The 17,565-nt window shown below is 39.9% G+C and overlaps 1 protein-coding gene across 3 annotated transcripts in view; it reads left to right on the top strand.

Moving 5' to 3' along the window:
- Positions 1-17,565, top strand: part of Dgki (diacylglycerol kinase iota) — a 446,406-nt gene that overhangs the window by 411,314 nt on the left and 17,527 nt on the right. For all 3 annotated transcript variants that reach the window (XM_005365831.2, XM_026788536.1, XM_026788537.1), the window contains one exon: positions 15,520-15,557. In XM_005365831.2, coding sequence (XP_005365888.1) covers positions 15,520-15,557 — 38 coding nt within the window. The remainder of the gene's footprint in view (positions 1-15,519; positions 15,558-17,565) is intronic.

Here is a 17,565-nt window from a genome sequence, read left to right as displayed (position 1 = left end):
TCCCTGTGTGTCCCTCCAGTCACTGTACCCCCCCCACCCCACTCCCCCCCCTCCACTGTCACTGCCCCCCCACTCTACCTTCCCTCCAGTCACTGTACCCCCCACTCTACCTTCCCTCCAGTCACTGTACCCCCCCCACTCTTCCTCCCCCTCCTCAGACAGGATGGGCCTCTCACAATGCTACTCTTCGTCAACCTTGGTTAACCAGGCACGTCTCAGACACAGATGTTTTAATGTGTTTTCTATGTTACTTTTAGGAAGAAGGTGGTAGTGTTGGCCGAGATTATATCATGCAAATGGAGTTCCTGGGGGCTCTACATGGTGGTGATGGAGTGGGAGAATGGATTCTGGGCTCCGCCCTCTCACTTGATTTAGGTTAAGTGTTCTATCTTCATCCCTTGGTTCCCTCCTTCCCAATCTCTTCATCTTGGGAGGCACCTCTGTTTGACACGAGTGTTTCTCTAATGTGGACACATTGGGCTGTGTGGGAATCCAGGGGTTAACTTTCTCCCTCAACTTTTCTTTCTGAAGAATCTTTGAATTCCCATGGAGAGTGAAGGTCCAGTCTTTATTTCACTTTATGACGACTGGGCCATAAAATCCAGCCCTTCCTGAGTGTCATTGATGACTTTTTGCTAGACTGAAATCTAGCTGACATTTCTCTCCTGAGCATCCTCAGAGCTCACCATTTGTGTCGCTGCCCTTGCTTCTCAGGCGGATTTTGCTTTGTCAGCTTACTATGAGGTAGTGAGAGTTAGCAATTTTTAATTTGTACTTTTCTCAAATCAGATAGTTTAAGTCTTTTTGCTCTTCCAATGACTGTCATGTGCTTATATGGGGATAAAAATGTAATTTTTATAGCAATTGCAAGCACACATGACCTCATCTGTCCTTACACTACTGTTTTTTGAAATTCGTACATTTCTGTTATATACATTTTGCCAACACCTGTTTCTAACAGTAACTTTTCCTGTATTTACTCCTCCTTGGCTTCATTTTAGTTCCAGCATGGGATGTTTTAGCATTTTATTTTTTTAATTTCATTTTAGAGAGAGTGGCCAATTGTGTTAGGGACTGAAAAGGTGCTTACTGTACAACCTGATAGCCATTTGACCGTAAACCTATAATCTTCCAGAACTCTAGAACACACTCTCACTTGAATCCTGGCCTTAAACCCCATTTCCTTTCCCCTGCATGTTTATGTATGGCCAAAGACAAAACCATCTATTCTTTTCGGACTCCGTCAGCAGTTAGCTCTGAATGTACTGTGTGTACTTTCCTCCACTTGAATTCCTTTTAGAGGTCCTGAAGGGCGCTGTCAAAATAGATCACACAAACTCACGGAGGCCAATCGCAGAAGGCATGCCAGCCTGAGAGAAGGGATGAAGCTGGAGTCCAGTTCTGCTTCTTATCAGCTCTGTGGGAGGCAAGAGGTGCTGTGGGTCAGGGCAGCCTCCCCTGCTAGGTAGCACCTTCCTCTCATTAGTGAGGCTGAAGAGGGCTTTGTTTTCATACCCTGGCTTGCAGGATTTCAGCTTTCCCATCCAAATGCCTGAGAAGAGAAAGTAAACACAGTGAGTCAGTTTGTATTAAATTCTCTCAACATTAAGGGAGGGTATAGGAACTCTGGAGAACCCTGGTATCCAAATCGGCTTGCAATGTGCTTGGCATCGTAATTTGCATTACTTCAGTCAGATATTAAGAAAGAAAAGAGAGTTAATGTCTGCTGTAATTACTTGGGGTTCCTGAATTTTGTCAGATATTATAATCAGATTAAGCCCTTTAAAAATATAAACAACAACAACAACAACAAAAACCCTTCCCTGTTTGTACAAGCTTAAAATTAATGGGATCCTGTGATATTGATGCTGGGAGTGGGTCTCCTCTAGTTGAGGGATAGTTGGGCATTACATCAGATGGTGACACAGTAGAAAGACATGCAGTGACCATTACACCCAAGCATGATGCCGTTAACTTATCCCTAGAGGAAGCATTCAGCTCACATGCTAGTTGAGTTGTAGAGGTTGGCCAGTATTTTGAAAAACCCCCATTTGTTGACCCTTCTTGCAATTGCTATGACATTTTACACAGCTGACTGAAGCTAACACAGGATGAGTGATAAAGGGTCTGTGCTCCATTGGCCCCTTAACCTTTGGCGATTTGTTGAATTAAGCACTTAAAGCAAAATATTTAACCTGTGACTTTGGAGTTACTCGGGATCTAAGGTTTACTACCCATGTTCTAACAAAGTAACATGCATCATGACTTCATATAGTTTTCTGGTTTGATTCCTAATACAGGTATTTCTGTCTTGAAATCTTTGGATACACACACACACACACACACACACACACACACACACACACACACACAAAGCACAATTAAATTTTCAAAGGGATGGAGAAAATCTCTAGGACTTGGAAATTGACTTGCCGGTTAAAAACAGATGCCCATGGAGGAGGCTCCCTCTCTCCCTCCTCCTTTCTCCCCCCCCCCTTTTTTTTTGTGGTACTGGAGATCAAACCCAGGGCCTTTCACATGCTAAACATGGTCACTAAGGCTGAATTAAATTCCCAGACTGGGTGGCATTTCTTTTACTCCCTATAACATCCTCCACTGTCCCTAGTGAAAAGCCAAGAGAAGTGTTAACCAGGGGGACCATTGGCTATGGGATCAACCCCATATATACTCAGTACTTTATTAATTGCCCATACCATGAAGTATTCTGAGAAAGCTATAGCATCGTTGTAGTAAGGGGCTGTCAAAGCACGTTCTGTGCATCTTTGGCTTAACTGCAGTGCTGGAATTTAAACACACAAAACAACTAACACTATCACAACAGCTAAACACCAAATGAGACGCTGCTAGGAAACATCTGGCCGCTGCACTGTTTACAGCCAATTCCAGTGGTGAATTCAAGGAGTGAATGGGCTTTCAGAGAGGGCACATTCTGGTCCCCTGGTAGCAAGGTAGAGTGTTTTTCTGCCGGAGGGAACACTAGATACTTGAATTTCTATTTCTGCCCAAACAGAAAACCTCTTCCATCTTCATAGGGGCTTCAAAAGGATTGCTGCAGCAGATGGGAAGAACCCATATACACTCGTGCATGCAATCACTAGGAGCTAATTGAATTTGAGGATTAGCTGTATCATTAGAGGGAAACAAGGCCTGTCTCTGTCTCCTATAAGTGCTTAAAAACTCTGAAGTAGATATGGAACAGGCCACGCTTTGGATATGAGGCCACTGAAATATTAGATGCTGCTAATGTTTAGTTCCTACAATGAGGGTGATGATGAACGAAGTGAAGTGTGTGCTCTACATCTTTCAGACAGTGTTTCTTCAGCCAGAGGACTCACTGGTAACACAGGACAAGAGCCGTACCAGTGACTGTCAGCCTGTGGGTCGTGGCCTTTTAGGAGCTCAATGACCCTTTCACGGAGGTACCTAAAACCATTGGAAAACATAGATATTTACATATGATTCATAACAGCAAAATTGTAGTTATGAAGCAGCAATAAAAATAATTTCAGGGTTGGGGGTCACCACAACATGAGGAACGGGATTTAAAGGGACACAGCATCAGGGAGGTTGAGAACCACTGAAGTATACTGTGATGAATGGAAAGTTTGTTGGAAAAGAGGAAAATCAGAGAAGTCCTATTTTACACTGGTGATTAAGGAGGCACTAGGGCCAGAACATACCTGAAACTAAAATCTTAATTCAGCCAACAAGTATTCTAGTTTAACCTGTCTTGAAATTACAAAATATAAAATTAAGAAACATTAATATATACAGTTTTAGGGACTAATTCCTCTTGTGTCAACGAAAACACTGAATGAATGACAAACTCAAGACAAATGCTGAGACCACACTTGACTCAATGGGATCACAAGTATATTTCATCCTGTTCCCTTAATTGGTGTGGCATCCTGCTTGGTCAATGAGAAGTTTGTACGCTCAGCTCCCCCAAAGTCCGCTTCTCTAGAGAGATTTCTCCATATAGCTTTTCCTATGTTTACTTGATCAGAAACACACTGTCCAATTTTTCTGTTTGTGATCAGACAGTCATAATACATGAGCAACAAACTAGCTTGCGAAGATGGGATTTCGTATAATAGTCAAACACAGCAAGGTAATCTAACACATGTTAATGCTATGGACAGCCACTGTGAATTAAGCTATTTAGGCATAAATGGGAAGCAGCTCAAGAAAATGATTGCAATTAATATTATTTTACATAGACACACTGAACAAGTCCAAGACAGGGGTGAGGAAAAGGAGAAATCAGATATTTCTGAAGACCTCTGCATTTTAATCTGGGCCTAAGGGAATGTCTGGCAATCAGAACAGGCTAGGAGACAAGTGGGTTTTTATAACGAGAGCTAAAGTACAGACGTTGCATTGAGAAAAGCAGATCTATTGAACCAGATTCCAGGCTTCTCTTATACTAACACACAAGTCTGTCTCAGCTATCACTGCACCGCAGGCCCTCTCAGAACATGGTGGTTTAAGACACAACTGTTTCTTTCCTTCAAATACATGTGCAGGCTATGGATGGAGGTTTTCAGGGCACGTTTGCCTCTGCTTCCCTGGACACTGAGCTGTCCCCTGTCAGTGTAACCACACACAGGGCTGTGATGTGGAGTTGACTTTATTGGAACCTATGGTTGATCTCCTTTGTCTTTGCATAGGCTGATGCAGCTTCCTTGGGAAATGGTGACTGGTTCCAAAAGCCGTCGTGATGGGGAACCCATGGAGGAAGCTCTCCATACCTTGGGGCTCATGTACCATTCTCACTGAAATTCATGTTTGCTTGTGTTCAAGAGACTGGTGACACAACCTGCTGATCTCACTAGGAAGAGTGTCAAAACCACATGACAAGATGTGTGTGTAGGAAGAAAGGTGTTGTAGTACTATTCTTGGAAAGTGTATCTGTCAATTATTCCCTTTCTTTTTTCCTCTCCAGAAGGTATGCCTTCAAATATGCATTTCTCGGCCTTTTAAATATTATTTCTGCCAAAACACACATGATAAAACACACATGACATTAGATGCGTACTGTGTTCCCACAAGTGACATGGGCAACTCTGTGGGCCCGAGTCATTTCTCAGTACTAACTACAAGTCTAAATCTGCACTCCAACTCCAAGAATATCACAATCCCAGTCTGTCAAGTGAAAGCTTGGGATGACCAAAGTCATCAGCATCTCCATCTTCCGTGCGCTTACCTGGCGGTGTGGTTTTGCCCAGTGAACTTGAGTCTTCCCTCCTTGGTTACAAGTAAACCAAAACTTCAGAAGAAGAATGGTTCATGATCCCCCACTGAAGATTATCATCCTTGCCTGGGATCCATGCCACAGTGGCTTTTGGAACCAGTCACCATTTCCCAAGGAAGCTGCATCAGCCTACGTAAAGACAAATGAGATCAGCCATAGGTTCCAATAAAGTCAACTCCACATCACAGCCCTGTGTGTGGTCACACTGACAGGGGACAGCTCAGTGTCCAGGGAAGCAGAGGCAAACGTGCCCTGAAAACCTCCATCCATAGCCCGCACATGTATTTGAAGGAAAGAAACAGTTGTGTCTTAAACCACCATGTTCTGAGAGGGCCTGCGGTGCAGTGATAGCTGAGACAGACTTGTGTGTTAGTATAAGAGAAGCCTGGAATCTGTTTCAATAGATCTGCTTTTCTCAATGCAACGTCTGTACTTTAGCTCTCGTTATAAAAACCCACTTGTCTCCTAGCCTGTTCTGATTGCCAGACATTCCCTTAGGCCCAGATTAAAATGCAGAGGTCTTCAGAAATATCTGATTTCTCCTTTTCCTCACCCCCGTCTTGGACTTGTTCAGTGTGTCTATGTAAAATAATTATTAATTGCAATCATTTTCCTGAGCTGCTTCCCATTTATGCCTAATTAGCATAATTCACAGTGGCGGTCCATAGCATTAAGCATGTGTTAGATTACCTTTGCTGTGTTTGATTAATAAACTAAATTCCATCTTTGCAAGCTAAGCTTTCACAGTTTGTTGCTCATGTATTATGACTGTCTGCTCACAAACAGAAAAATTGAACAGCATGTTTCTGATCACAGGAAAAGCTTTGTGGAGAAATCTCTAGAGATAACAGGGAATGTCTGAAACTTTCAGTTCTCACCAAATTGAACAAACTCTGTACCTAACATTTGCCTTGGGTCTGTCCATCATCCAGTCTTTCCATTTATACAAAAAAAAAAAAAAGGTTGAACTTAGAACTACCTATTGACTTTACTGTTTAGTAGGTCTTCTGTTTTAATTTAGGGACGTCATGATCTAAGTAGAACCCAAACCAACCAGATATTATGGTGAAAAGCAGTTGACCTCAGGAGAGAGAGGGGCAGAAAATAATAGAAATGAAACTTTTCTGTATCTTTGATCTTTTGCTATCTGTGAGACACGGGAAATGACAGTTCACAACCTAAGCCCTTTGTTTTACATCCTGTGAAGTAAGAGTTATATTGTGGACAAAGACAGGCAGATGTAGAGAGTTTCTAAGAACTAGGTGGTTGTCGTTCTTGCTCCAGACAGGGAAATGTTGATTTAACACTATGCACAGCTTTCCAAATCTATGGTTATGAATCTTAGTGAATCAACTAACTTATCTTTGAGAGTTCCACACATTGTCTTTTGTTCATACTTTTTCCTATAATATCTTTTTTTTTCTACAATACTTTTAAGCATTTGAATCGTTGTTGTCATGAGGATATGATAATGAACCAGGCGGTTATATGTTACTTTTAAGACTGAACAATAATTAGGGATTACATGTTAGTCTTTTAAAAATATTCTCATGTGGAGGGTTTTGATTTTGTTTCATTGTAGGTGGAGGCTGCTTATTTGTTTTTTGGCTGCCCAGACACAAAATAATCATACAGAAGTGCTTGGCCAATAGCTTAAGTGTATTTTTAACTAGCTCTTACATCTTAAATTAACCCATTCCTATTATTTTGTATTTTGTGGTTTACAGTAAGGTTATGGCTGACGGCTAGGCATCTTTCTCTTTCCATAGCTACCTGGCGTGTCTCTGACTCTGCCTACTTTCTCCCAGCATTCAGTTTAGTTTTCCTGACTAGCTCTATTCTGCCATGCCACAGACCCAAACAGTGTCTTTATTCATTAACTAATAAAAGCAACACATATACAGAAGGACTTCCCATACTATTTCCCCTTTTTTGTCCAAATGAAAAGGAAGGTTTTAACTTTAATGTAAAATTACATATAATAAAAAAGTTATCAAACAAAATTATAGTTAACAATATTTATAAATACTTTATCTTTTATTATAACTAAGGAAAACTATAACTATCTATTTTTAACTCCATCAAGACCCCAGAAGGAGATAATATTACCTAAGTTAGCAGAAGTACATTGTAAGCAACTTTTAAAACTCTAAAATTGATAGAGACATCCCACTGCCTGCAAAGTCACTCAAAGTTCTTTTGTATCATTGCGACATCTATCTTTAGCCTTCAGGCCCATAGTATCTGGCAGACTTTTTCATGAAACAGGAAATTTGAAGATCTCTTCTGCCTTGTACTGGCAAAGTTTATTAGTTGCTTTTTTTGTGTCCTGTAAAATGTTTGGCAGTTTTCTCATGAAGCAGAAACACTGAAAGGACTGTCTCACCTTTTTTAGACAACTTTAGCAGTCATTTTTTGTGGATCCTGTATGTCCATTTTATACAGCATACCACCAAGCAGTAAAGGCAATAGCAAATTCTTGCCCAAATGACTAACCAACTCCATAAGGAACCTCTTTGATGCCCATCATCCTCTTGAAGTAGATTAGTGCTTCCAGGAGCAGATGAGTCTCATTGTCATGAAAAATCTTAAGTTTTTAAAACATTTTAAATGTAATATTTTGTTAGTCTTTGAAAGGTTTGAAGAATAACTGTCCATCTGAAATATAACTCTGTACATCTAGAAATCCTAACTAGCATAACTACAAGCTTGACTATTATAGATGACTATGTATTAATATGTACTTTTAATTATACATTACATTTTTAGATGGGTAGTTGTACAAACACAATACCCTAGTCAAGAGCAGAAATACATATAACAAAATTGACCTTAAATTTGTATTAATAGACCAAGATCTATATCAATATAAAGTATTTATCTATATATTATATTTTTCTTTAAATGAAAAAAGCATTTGTAAACAATATTTGGCAATTTGGGTAGATTAGTGTGAGCTTACTTACACTAATAATAATAGGGAGTAATAGAGTAAATACTTGTGGCTATTATTTATAGACATTTACATTGGTATAAATTCTTATATATTAATAAAAATTTAAATTATATTTATTATATTGAATATGCTCCTATTTCTGTTTACAATAGTTGTACACCTATGCAAAGTCATATTGTATACATGCATGCTTCTACCTCTGCTTAAGACATGCCATATATTGATACAATTTTATCATATCAAATTTATCATATTGCGCTATAACATTTTTATCTCTGATCAGATACTTACACACTGTTTACATTTTGAGGCCATTGTTCTCAGTAACTGCACAGTAGTTTAAAAATTGTTTGATATTCTAATGTAAAGTCTTAGTCTTTAAGTTATACAGATATTAAATATTATAGGTCAGTAGTCATCCATGTTTGTCATACTATAGTTAGACTAATCAGTCTCTTTAGATACATAGAGATTGCATTCTGTAAAGATAGGTAATCTTCAACCACTTCAAAGAACTGTAAAATATGGCATTTAAATAACTTAGGGTTCTGTTGATGTGAACCACAAATTTCCTGGCAGCACTGATCTATTCCCAAGAGAATGTTGAGCACCAAAGACACTCCACTTGGAGTTCGTTTTCTTCCTGGCAGAAATGGCCTTTGGGTAAGAAACTGCCCATGCCTTGACCACTGATTAAATGCATGGTGTCCAGACTGGACAAGGAAAAAAAACCCAAAAAACAAACAAACAAACAACAACAACAAAACAACTCCCAAACCTTGCCAAGAAAGGCTAAGACAGTTTAAAAAGTTTTCCTGCCTCTGAAAATGGTCTGTCAGTTATTCTAGGCCTTAGTCAAAGTTGGTTGCTCCAACACTGCAAATGAGAATTTGGGTGATTGCCCAGATAGCTAGTTGTCTGTCATTTGTTGCACATTTTGGAGATTGCTTTATTGCACTCTACTCAAGTAAAATTATCTCCCTTCTTAGGTCATCAATAGGGTTAAATAGTTGTAGTTACTTTCCTCTCATAACTTAACCAAGCCATTTCTAATACAAGGCTTAGACTCCTTAAGATAAAATAATTATTAAAACATTTAGCATATGTTTCCTGCTTGATATTGTTCATGTTGGTTATAATTCTAATTTTTATACTTGACATCTGTTCTTATTGTATATAGTTTTGTATTGGGTTTGGAACTCTCTTATTTAGACAAAAGGGAGAGGTACTTGGGAACCTCCTTCAACCAATGGCCTTTGAGATGCTGGACCAGGTTGGGTGTGGCTTTGGGTACCAAAAATGTGTGTCCTCAAGCACTGCTGGATTCAGTTCCTATTCTCTGCTCATGCAAAGGACTGTGATCTGTGAGTCTACCCCTCTAAATAACCAACCCTTTATTATATTTAGTTCTGAGCTAGTGTGGGATTACTCTATTTGTATTTGCTTACATTTCATATGTCATATGCAGTCCTTATATTTTATTTGTTAAGAATTACATCAGGGCTAGAGAGATACTCAGAGGTTGAGAGTACTTGCTGCTCTTCCAAAACAACAATTTTTGGTTCCCAGTACCCATACTGAATGACTCATATCCACCTGTAACCCTCTTCTGTTGACACTGCACTCATGTGGACATGCCAATACACATATACACATAATTAAAAGTAAAAATAAACTGATATTGAGGTCTTTAATCCATTTGGATTTGATTTTTGTGCATGGTGATAGATATGGGTCTATTTTCATTCTTCTGCAGATTGACATCCAGTTTTGCCAGCACAATTTGTTGAAGAGGCTCTCTTTTCTCCATTGTATACTTTTAGCTCCTTTATCGAAAATCAGGTGTTCGTAGGTTTGTGGGTTAAAGTCAGGGTCTTCTATTCGATTCCATTGGTCAAAAAAAAAAAAGTAAAAATAAAAAGAATTGCAAGCATATTATATGTGTGTGCCTTTTCCACATTATTTACACCTTTTATTCCTAACTATTTTTGTTGGAAAGTCAAGAAAAACAGCTTAAACTTTTCCTTCAGAAGTAACTATACACCAAATTCTTGGGTTATAATTTTCCTTTATCTAAAATGCTTTTCTCTGTGGCCGGGTTGAAAACATGAGTATGCCTCTGCATTCTGTAGCTTCTCTCCTCCCGCATTTAGTTCTGTTCAAGTTCATTCTGTGGATGTGGTTAAACACTTTGGTCAAAAGCAACATAGGGGAGGAAAGAGGAGCTCTCTTTGGTTTGAAATTTCATCATTGCGGGACATCCATGTTTAGTGTTTTAGACATCTGGGATCGCCATGTGCACAGTCAAGAGCAGAGAGACAGGAGGATTCATCCATGCTGCCTTCTTGCTGCTTATCTCCATGTGCTCAGCTAGCTTCCCTAACTTTTATGTCATGTAAGGCCCTGCTAGTGAAATGGTGTCACCACAGTGAGTGGGGTCAGTTAACAGTCAAGCCAGTACCCCCCAGATATACCCACAGGACAAATTTACCAAGATAATTTCTCAGCTGAGACTTACATGACAGACCAACCATGGCAATTTGCAAAACACAGCATCAAAATATTCTGTTTGTAATTTTGCTTTTTCCATGAGAGAACTGAACCTTGGTAAGCTGATTTGGCCAGAACTATAGCTAGCTAGAGATAAGACTACCTGAGCTACGTGAATCATAACATATTTAAAGCATATGCTTTCCTGTATAAAGTCAGATTGTGTTTGCACTTTTGGATTCAACATAAATTCCAGGAGAGAATGACTTTTGCTTTGTGTACTGCTATACCGTCATCCTCTTAAACAAGTCCTAGCATGAGGTGAACATTAGGACACTGAATTGGTTACTACTTTTATAACAAAATACTACAGGTGACATCAATAAGGAGTTGTTAAGATTACAGTATTCTTTCTTGTGATCTACAGTTTAGGAAGTCTAGGATCTAGGTGCAGGAGATTCTATGTTCCCTCTCTATTCCAAGGGGATAACTGCTTTCTGCATCATGACACATTAGAACAACACAGAGATGTGCTCTATTCTCTGCCCGCGACAGAGAAGATAAAGAGACTCAGCAGCTCATTGACCTCCCTTTTTATAAGGCATCAATACCTTTCACAAAGGCAGAGGTTCCTAACCTAATCCTTCGCTGGAGGACTCACCACCTCCTAACACCTATACAATGTTGGTAAGGTTACCAAGTGAATTTTGGAGGGATAAAACTTGCAAATTGTAGACATCATCTTCTCTTTGGGGGCTCTCTGTAGTAGAAGTCATATTTTTCTTCTCTGCAGATGTCTGAGTGTATCTAAGCTCTTAGGAACCCAGGTGCACAGAGAATGGTGTGTGAGAAACACAATTCCCTCCAGGCAGCCTTTTGCTCTATCTTAGGATGAGTATGGGCAGCCATTTATTTGAAGGCCTAGTATAGTGAGGAAAAGAAGCCTTTTCGTATAGATGGATTCAACTTATCATCTCTAGATATACTTTCCACTCCTTCCCTATCTCACTATTTAAGTTTGCACAATTTATTTTTTTCCAAGAAACTTAGTCATCTGCTCAGTAACCTTTGTGATATATTAAAAATTGAAGTTCCCTTTCTTCTGGAAATTTGAAGCATTCATTTTTATTATGAAGGATCTATGTGAAAACCAAAGAGAAACTCAGAGCTCATAAAAAAAAGAATAATGCTGTAATCATAACAGCTCATTATTTTGATGTTAAGCCTGATCTTTCACAAGGTTATTTCCTGGAGTGGAATATTAATGGACTCAGGCTCTCCTTATGCAGAAGAGATCTTAAACAACAGTGTTCATAAGGAAGGACATTAATCAGGGGAGAGAAGAGAGCCTTGTTTCTAATAATGTTTGCATAATATCTACTCTTGGATGTGTTGCTTGGCTTAAAAATAAGTATCCATGCTTTCTGTATCCAACACAATGGAAAATATTTGTGGTTAGGATTCTGTTGTACAATCTTCTATGCATTGATGGGGATATCAAACAGAGAGGCTTTTGGAGACTCATGGAAACAAAGAGTATCGCCCATGAATGACAGATGGTAGAGTTGAAAGAGTCCTTATTTAGAGGATTGGAAGTAAAGGACCTAAGAGCAAGTCATGATTCTGATTTCAGAAAGGGAGAGCAGGCTGGCCTGATGGAGGACATCTGGGTGCTCCTGTGGTTTGATTTTAACTACAGTTAAATCACTCTTCAGCTGCTTTTTACCACCTGCAAGATGGAAAGAAGTACCAATTCAAGTATCTAATCCTGGCATACAGGAACTCACTCCGGCGGCCTGTGAAACTACAATACACGTGAAGTGGGGCTGCCCCTTTGCAGCTTCCCTCACGCACTGTGTTTTCAATTTCCATGTTTTTGTTCAGATGCTTCCCTCATCTTTATAAGGACTTTCCAAATCTTCTTTGCCAATTAGTTTTACTTATCAAGAATAGTTGGTTTAAATTTCCCATTCACAAAATCTTCTTTGGCTATACTGCTAGCCACAGGTCTTAGCTGCTCTCTCTTTTAGATGGATTGGTTCACATCTCTACACAGACTTTGCCCTGGAGATTCCTCTGTTGTCATGATTTATTGTGTACACGTGTCGTGTTTGATTTTACACAGCTTTCTCTCCCCTTTTTGTGATCACTTATATTCTGAGAAAAGTTTCATATGGTCTTGGAAACAAAAGCTGGGCTGCTGTTTGATCTTGAGTGTGGGTTACAAGCCTGTATAAAGGTTCACTTCACAGTCAGAGTGGTCCACTGCAGCCAAGGGAGCATTCTTCAGTATGGAAATCCAGACTTACTTGTTTCTCCAAGCTGAAGTCGCTGATAGTTTTTCTCAACCTCCCCTTCCTTGTGATCTGTTATAGGGTTTCTGTCCTGAAAAAATACACCCACCTCTGTCCTTCCAATTTGAAATATACTGGGTTAGCAGAGTGTTACATGTTCAACTTCGAAGGCCAAGTTTACCCTTAGTTGAGAATGCCCTCTCTCGCTCTCTCTCTCTCCCTCTCTCTCTCTCTCCCTCTCTCTCTCTCTTTCCCACTCTGTGTGTGTGTTTATGTGAAATCACAGACATACTGAAAACTACCCCTTCTATCTATTTATAAAGCTTTAAAAAAAAAAGCTTCAACCCAAGCTACAGAGGTGACCATCACAACTATTAGCTTTCTTTGCCAAGGAGGAAAAAAATGGCTTAAAATGTTCATGTTCAACAAATCATACAGAATTATGCCCTAGTCTATCACTGTTTACAGCATTACAAACTTAGCAAGTGCTTTCTGCCACCTTCTGTGGGGGCCGTGGAGCCTAGAAGAGCTCCACCCAGGATGAGTTCAATGCAGCAGTGGACAGAGGCCTGGATGGAGGAGCATGCATTGCTCTGTGCCTCAAGTGCCACTTCAGTCCCGGTATCAGGATCCTTATTTATAAAAGAGTGAGCCCCGATATTTCCATAGGTTCTTTAAACATATCCATTCCCTTTCCATCGTTTCAGTATCTCTCCACTTTTTGCTTCTGTTTTTATGAAATAGCTGTTTGATAATTTCATGCATTTTACAATGCAGCCTCATTCCTCTCACCTCTGCCTCTTCCTCCCACCTTCTAGCCCCCCCCCACACACACACACTAGTCCCTTTGCACGGTCATGTCCTTTTGTATGGCTTTGTTTTCCTGTTGCTTTCTTTTCATTCAGTTCAAGGACTAACGGATGAGCCTCTGTGTTGTGTGAAGGCAGATTGGGTTCACAGGTGGTTCAAGGCTAAGTGTGCATTGCTTATATAGCTTCTCCCAGTTTTTCCAGTCCTACACAATCTCCCCTCCTCTTTCTTGCCTCTTCCTTCCTTCCATGTCCTCTTCTCTGTAGGTTTTCAAAGCTTCTGCTTTGTAGCACTGAATGCCTTTGCTTACTCAGGACATTTAAATGTTCAGTAGAGAGTCAAGTGGCAGCCAGGATGCTCTCTCTCTCTCTCTCTCTCTCTCTCTCTCTCTCTCTCTCTCTCTCTCGTGGTGGTGGTGGTGGTGGTGGTGTGTATACATGTGTTGTATGCATTCAGAGATAAACCAGGTCTGGTTGTTCAGGAACCATCCACCTAGTTTTTGAGGCAGGATATTTCATTGGAACCTGGAGCTTGCATAGTAGGCTGGGCTTGCTGGTCAACAAGATCCAGAAATTTGATTGTCTTCCCTCTCTTGCACTAGAATCGCCATGTCCATCTTTTTTTTTTTTTTATGTGGATCTTGAAGAATGAAACTCAGGCCTTCATGCTTGCTTGCCCAGCAAACTCTTTAATGAGTGAGCTATAGAGTCAGCGCTGTACGCCTTGTTTCTTGACACATGCTACTAGACTTTAATTTAATTGTGTTGAGACATTAATTAAATAAGAACAAAAATGGTACAGTGTAAATGTAAAATAAGCTTAGATTATTTTTCTTCTAAAGTGCTGTGACTTGAAAGGCCGAGTCTGTTCTTTGAATAGTTTCCAAACGGATACATTTTCTTTTCTGGAGGCATCAGTTCTATAACAATGCAGGTAGCTGCCTTTAGGAAGCAGGATTGTCTTTAGATGTGCAGGTACTGCTTTTATTAACACAATTTTCTTATTTATTTTCTATACCCTACATGCATAAACTATTAGAAATTTTAATTTTTCTTTCTAAAATTACAAGTATCTTACAAATAAGTTAAGTTACAAAAGACCTTTAGGCTTATTTTCATCATGACCACCTCTGAATTTAAGGTCAAATGTGATTATTCTCCTCAGAATACAACTGAAAGGTGATTTCATTCTGTATCTCTAATCCTCTTAATCTCTTATCCATGGAATAAGATGGATTCCCAGCTAAAATGGCTGGAGATATAGTGAATCTCTAGAGAACAAAGCAGAAGGACCCAACAGAGGAACCACAGTGATTAACCCTTTCAGCTAGCCCAGAAAGCCTAGACTTTCACTTTTGTGTTTGTTGAAACTGAGGATCATGGTTTGAATGTTTTGTCCAGTGTTCCGCACCTGTTAAGGTCAGAGCCAAGATTTTAATCTAATGAAACTCCAAATTTTACATTATCTTTTCAGTATCAGGATGGGGCAGGGTCAAGAACGTACTGTAGTAATGTATATGATTGGTGCTAGGGTAGGAAAAGACTTGAAGATGGGAATTTTATTTGTTTAACAAAGAATCCTTGGTTCCTGTCTTCAGTATAGATTATGTCTCCTAAATATGGAATCATTTCATCTATAACTTCCCATTGAAAGGGTCTTCTACTAATGAGACATCTCTCTTTTGTCTTTCACAGCAATTTTGCAGGCAGTAATAACCGGTGACCTTATGAAGGTAAGCTATCCTCCTGCCAAAACCTTGGTGATCGCCTCTCCAGCTTTTCATGGTCCAGTCTATAAACTACTCCCCCTGCCTGCACTGGCTGAGCAGAAGGAGGAAAGATGCTCTTCTGAGAAATGAACTGAGAGAATGAGAAGAGTCCTCTCCACGCTCTGCATCTCCTAATATCAAAGGAAAGTGGTAGAATTGCCTGGACTCGCCTTGGTTAGTTATGGGGGAAAAAAAGGACTGTATTCCCAGGATGCAATGCACAGAGTGCCTAGAATCCCTGCTCTTTAAGACAAACCTTTGAGGGCTTCTTTTTTAGATGTGTTTGTGAATGAATACATATGTAGAAATGACCTGGGTGAGACCCAGAAATGCATGCACCAGCTTAGAACCAGCACCTGTTGATACAGTAGTCTACTTTAGATGTCACAGCCAACAGAAAATGGACAGTCTAGTCTGTTTGGGAGTGTTTCAGCTTGAGCTTGTGTTTTCTGGTGAATTTAGTTCACAAGGAAGGAAATGATCACCATCTTCTTGAAAACAAATGTCAGTTCTGAAGTTAGATTGCCTGATTTCAGCTCTTGCCTCTGTCCTTCACTCTCTGTGCGGTTTTATGCCTTTAGCACGTTTTCTCAGTGCTTTGATTTCTTTCTCTGTAACAGAGAAATATAACAGAATAGCTGTGTTATTTCTTTCTTGGTTTGTCAGAGGATTGGGTGCAATCCTGTGGTAAGGCTGCCAATACTGTTCATATTACAGCAAAAGGTGCCTAAAATGTTAACTGGCTTAGTCTTGCTATACAGTATTAATCTGTCTTTTTTTTTCTAACAATGTAGTTATTAAAAAATATTTGCCAGAATGTATTCTGTGAGTATTCTAAACAATCTGACTGCCCTTGGGTTATTTGTGCTGGGGTCTCATGACTACCTCTGAGTCCCTGTGTTGTGTAATGGCACTAGTTGCCTCTGTAAGGTGTGTTAGTTAGGATTTTATTGTTGTGAAGAGACACCATGACCATGACGACTCTTATAAAGTAAAACATGTAGTTAGGGTGGCAGCTTAGAGGTCAGAGGTCCAGTCCTTTATCTTCATGGTGGGGAACATGGCAGCAAGCAGACAGACATGGTGCTGGAACCATGAGAATTCTGCATCTTGAAGGCACCAGGAAATTGACTGATTGACACACTGAGGGAAGTTTGAGCAAAAGAGACATTAAAGTCTGTCCCCACCGTGACACATTTCTTCCAACAAGGCCATACTTCCTAATAGTGCCACTCCCTTTGGGAGCTATTTCCTTTCAAACCACCACAGTGGGGAACATACCTTTCTCCTCAGCCCAGGAACAGTACAGGCTGAGAAAACCAAAGGCCATAAAAGAAAGGAAGGTGAGAATTACTTTTTCCTCTTCTCTTTTTCCTGTCTAGATTTTTCCCCTTTCCATTTTCTCTTCTTTTTTTCCTTTCCTTTCCTTTCCTTTCCTTTCCTTTCCTTTCCTTTCCTTTCCTTTCCTTTCCTTTCCTTTCCTTTCCTTTCCTTTCCTTCTTTTCTTTCCCTTCTGTTTTAAGAATTCCCATTGAATGAACCAAAGAATGCCTGTTCTATATCTTCAGCACATCACTAGCAGAAAGCAAACTGAGAGAGAGAGAGAGGGTTGCCTAATATGGGTCAATTTCAGGCTCACTCATATGATTCTGACCACATGCTGCCTGTACTGTTTTCTACTGTAGTGTTTGTTCCTGGGGACTGTTATTCAGAAGAGAAGCCTCATTCCCAAATAGGATTTCTGGAAGTTCAGAGTTGTTTCCTTCAGTGGCCTAGCCAGCATATCATACAATCCTTCAAGGACTCACTCACCTTGGATTCTATGGGAAGCAAGCACAAGCCTTGCACAACACTGCTAATCCAGTTTTCAATCTGAAGATCTTTCCACATGCTTTCATTATGCCAAAGAACTCCCCAGATTTGGGATGTATTGTTACACATTCTAAAATGTTTTACATAGAATTGCTTAAAA

This window comes from Microtus ochrogaster, unplaced genomic scaffold (assembly GCF_000317375.1).
Source record: "Microtus ochrogaster isolate Prairie Vole_2 unplaced genomic scaffold, MicOch1.0 UNK4, whole genome shotgun sequence".
NCBI lineage: Eukaryota > Metazoa > Chordata > Mammalia > Rodentia > Cricetidae > Microtus > Microtus ochrogaster.
This window is presented reverse-complemented; position numbering and strand designations above follow the sequence as displayed.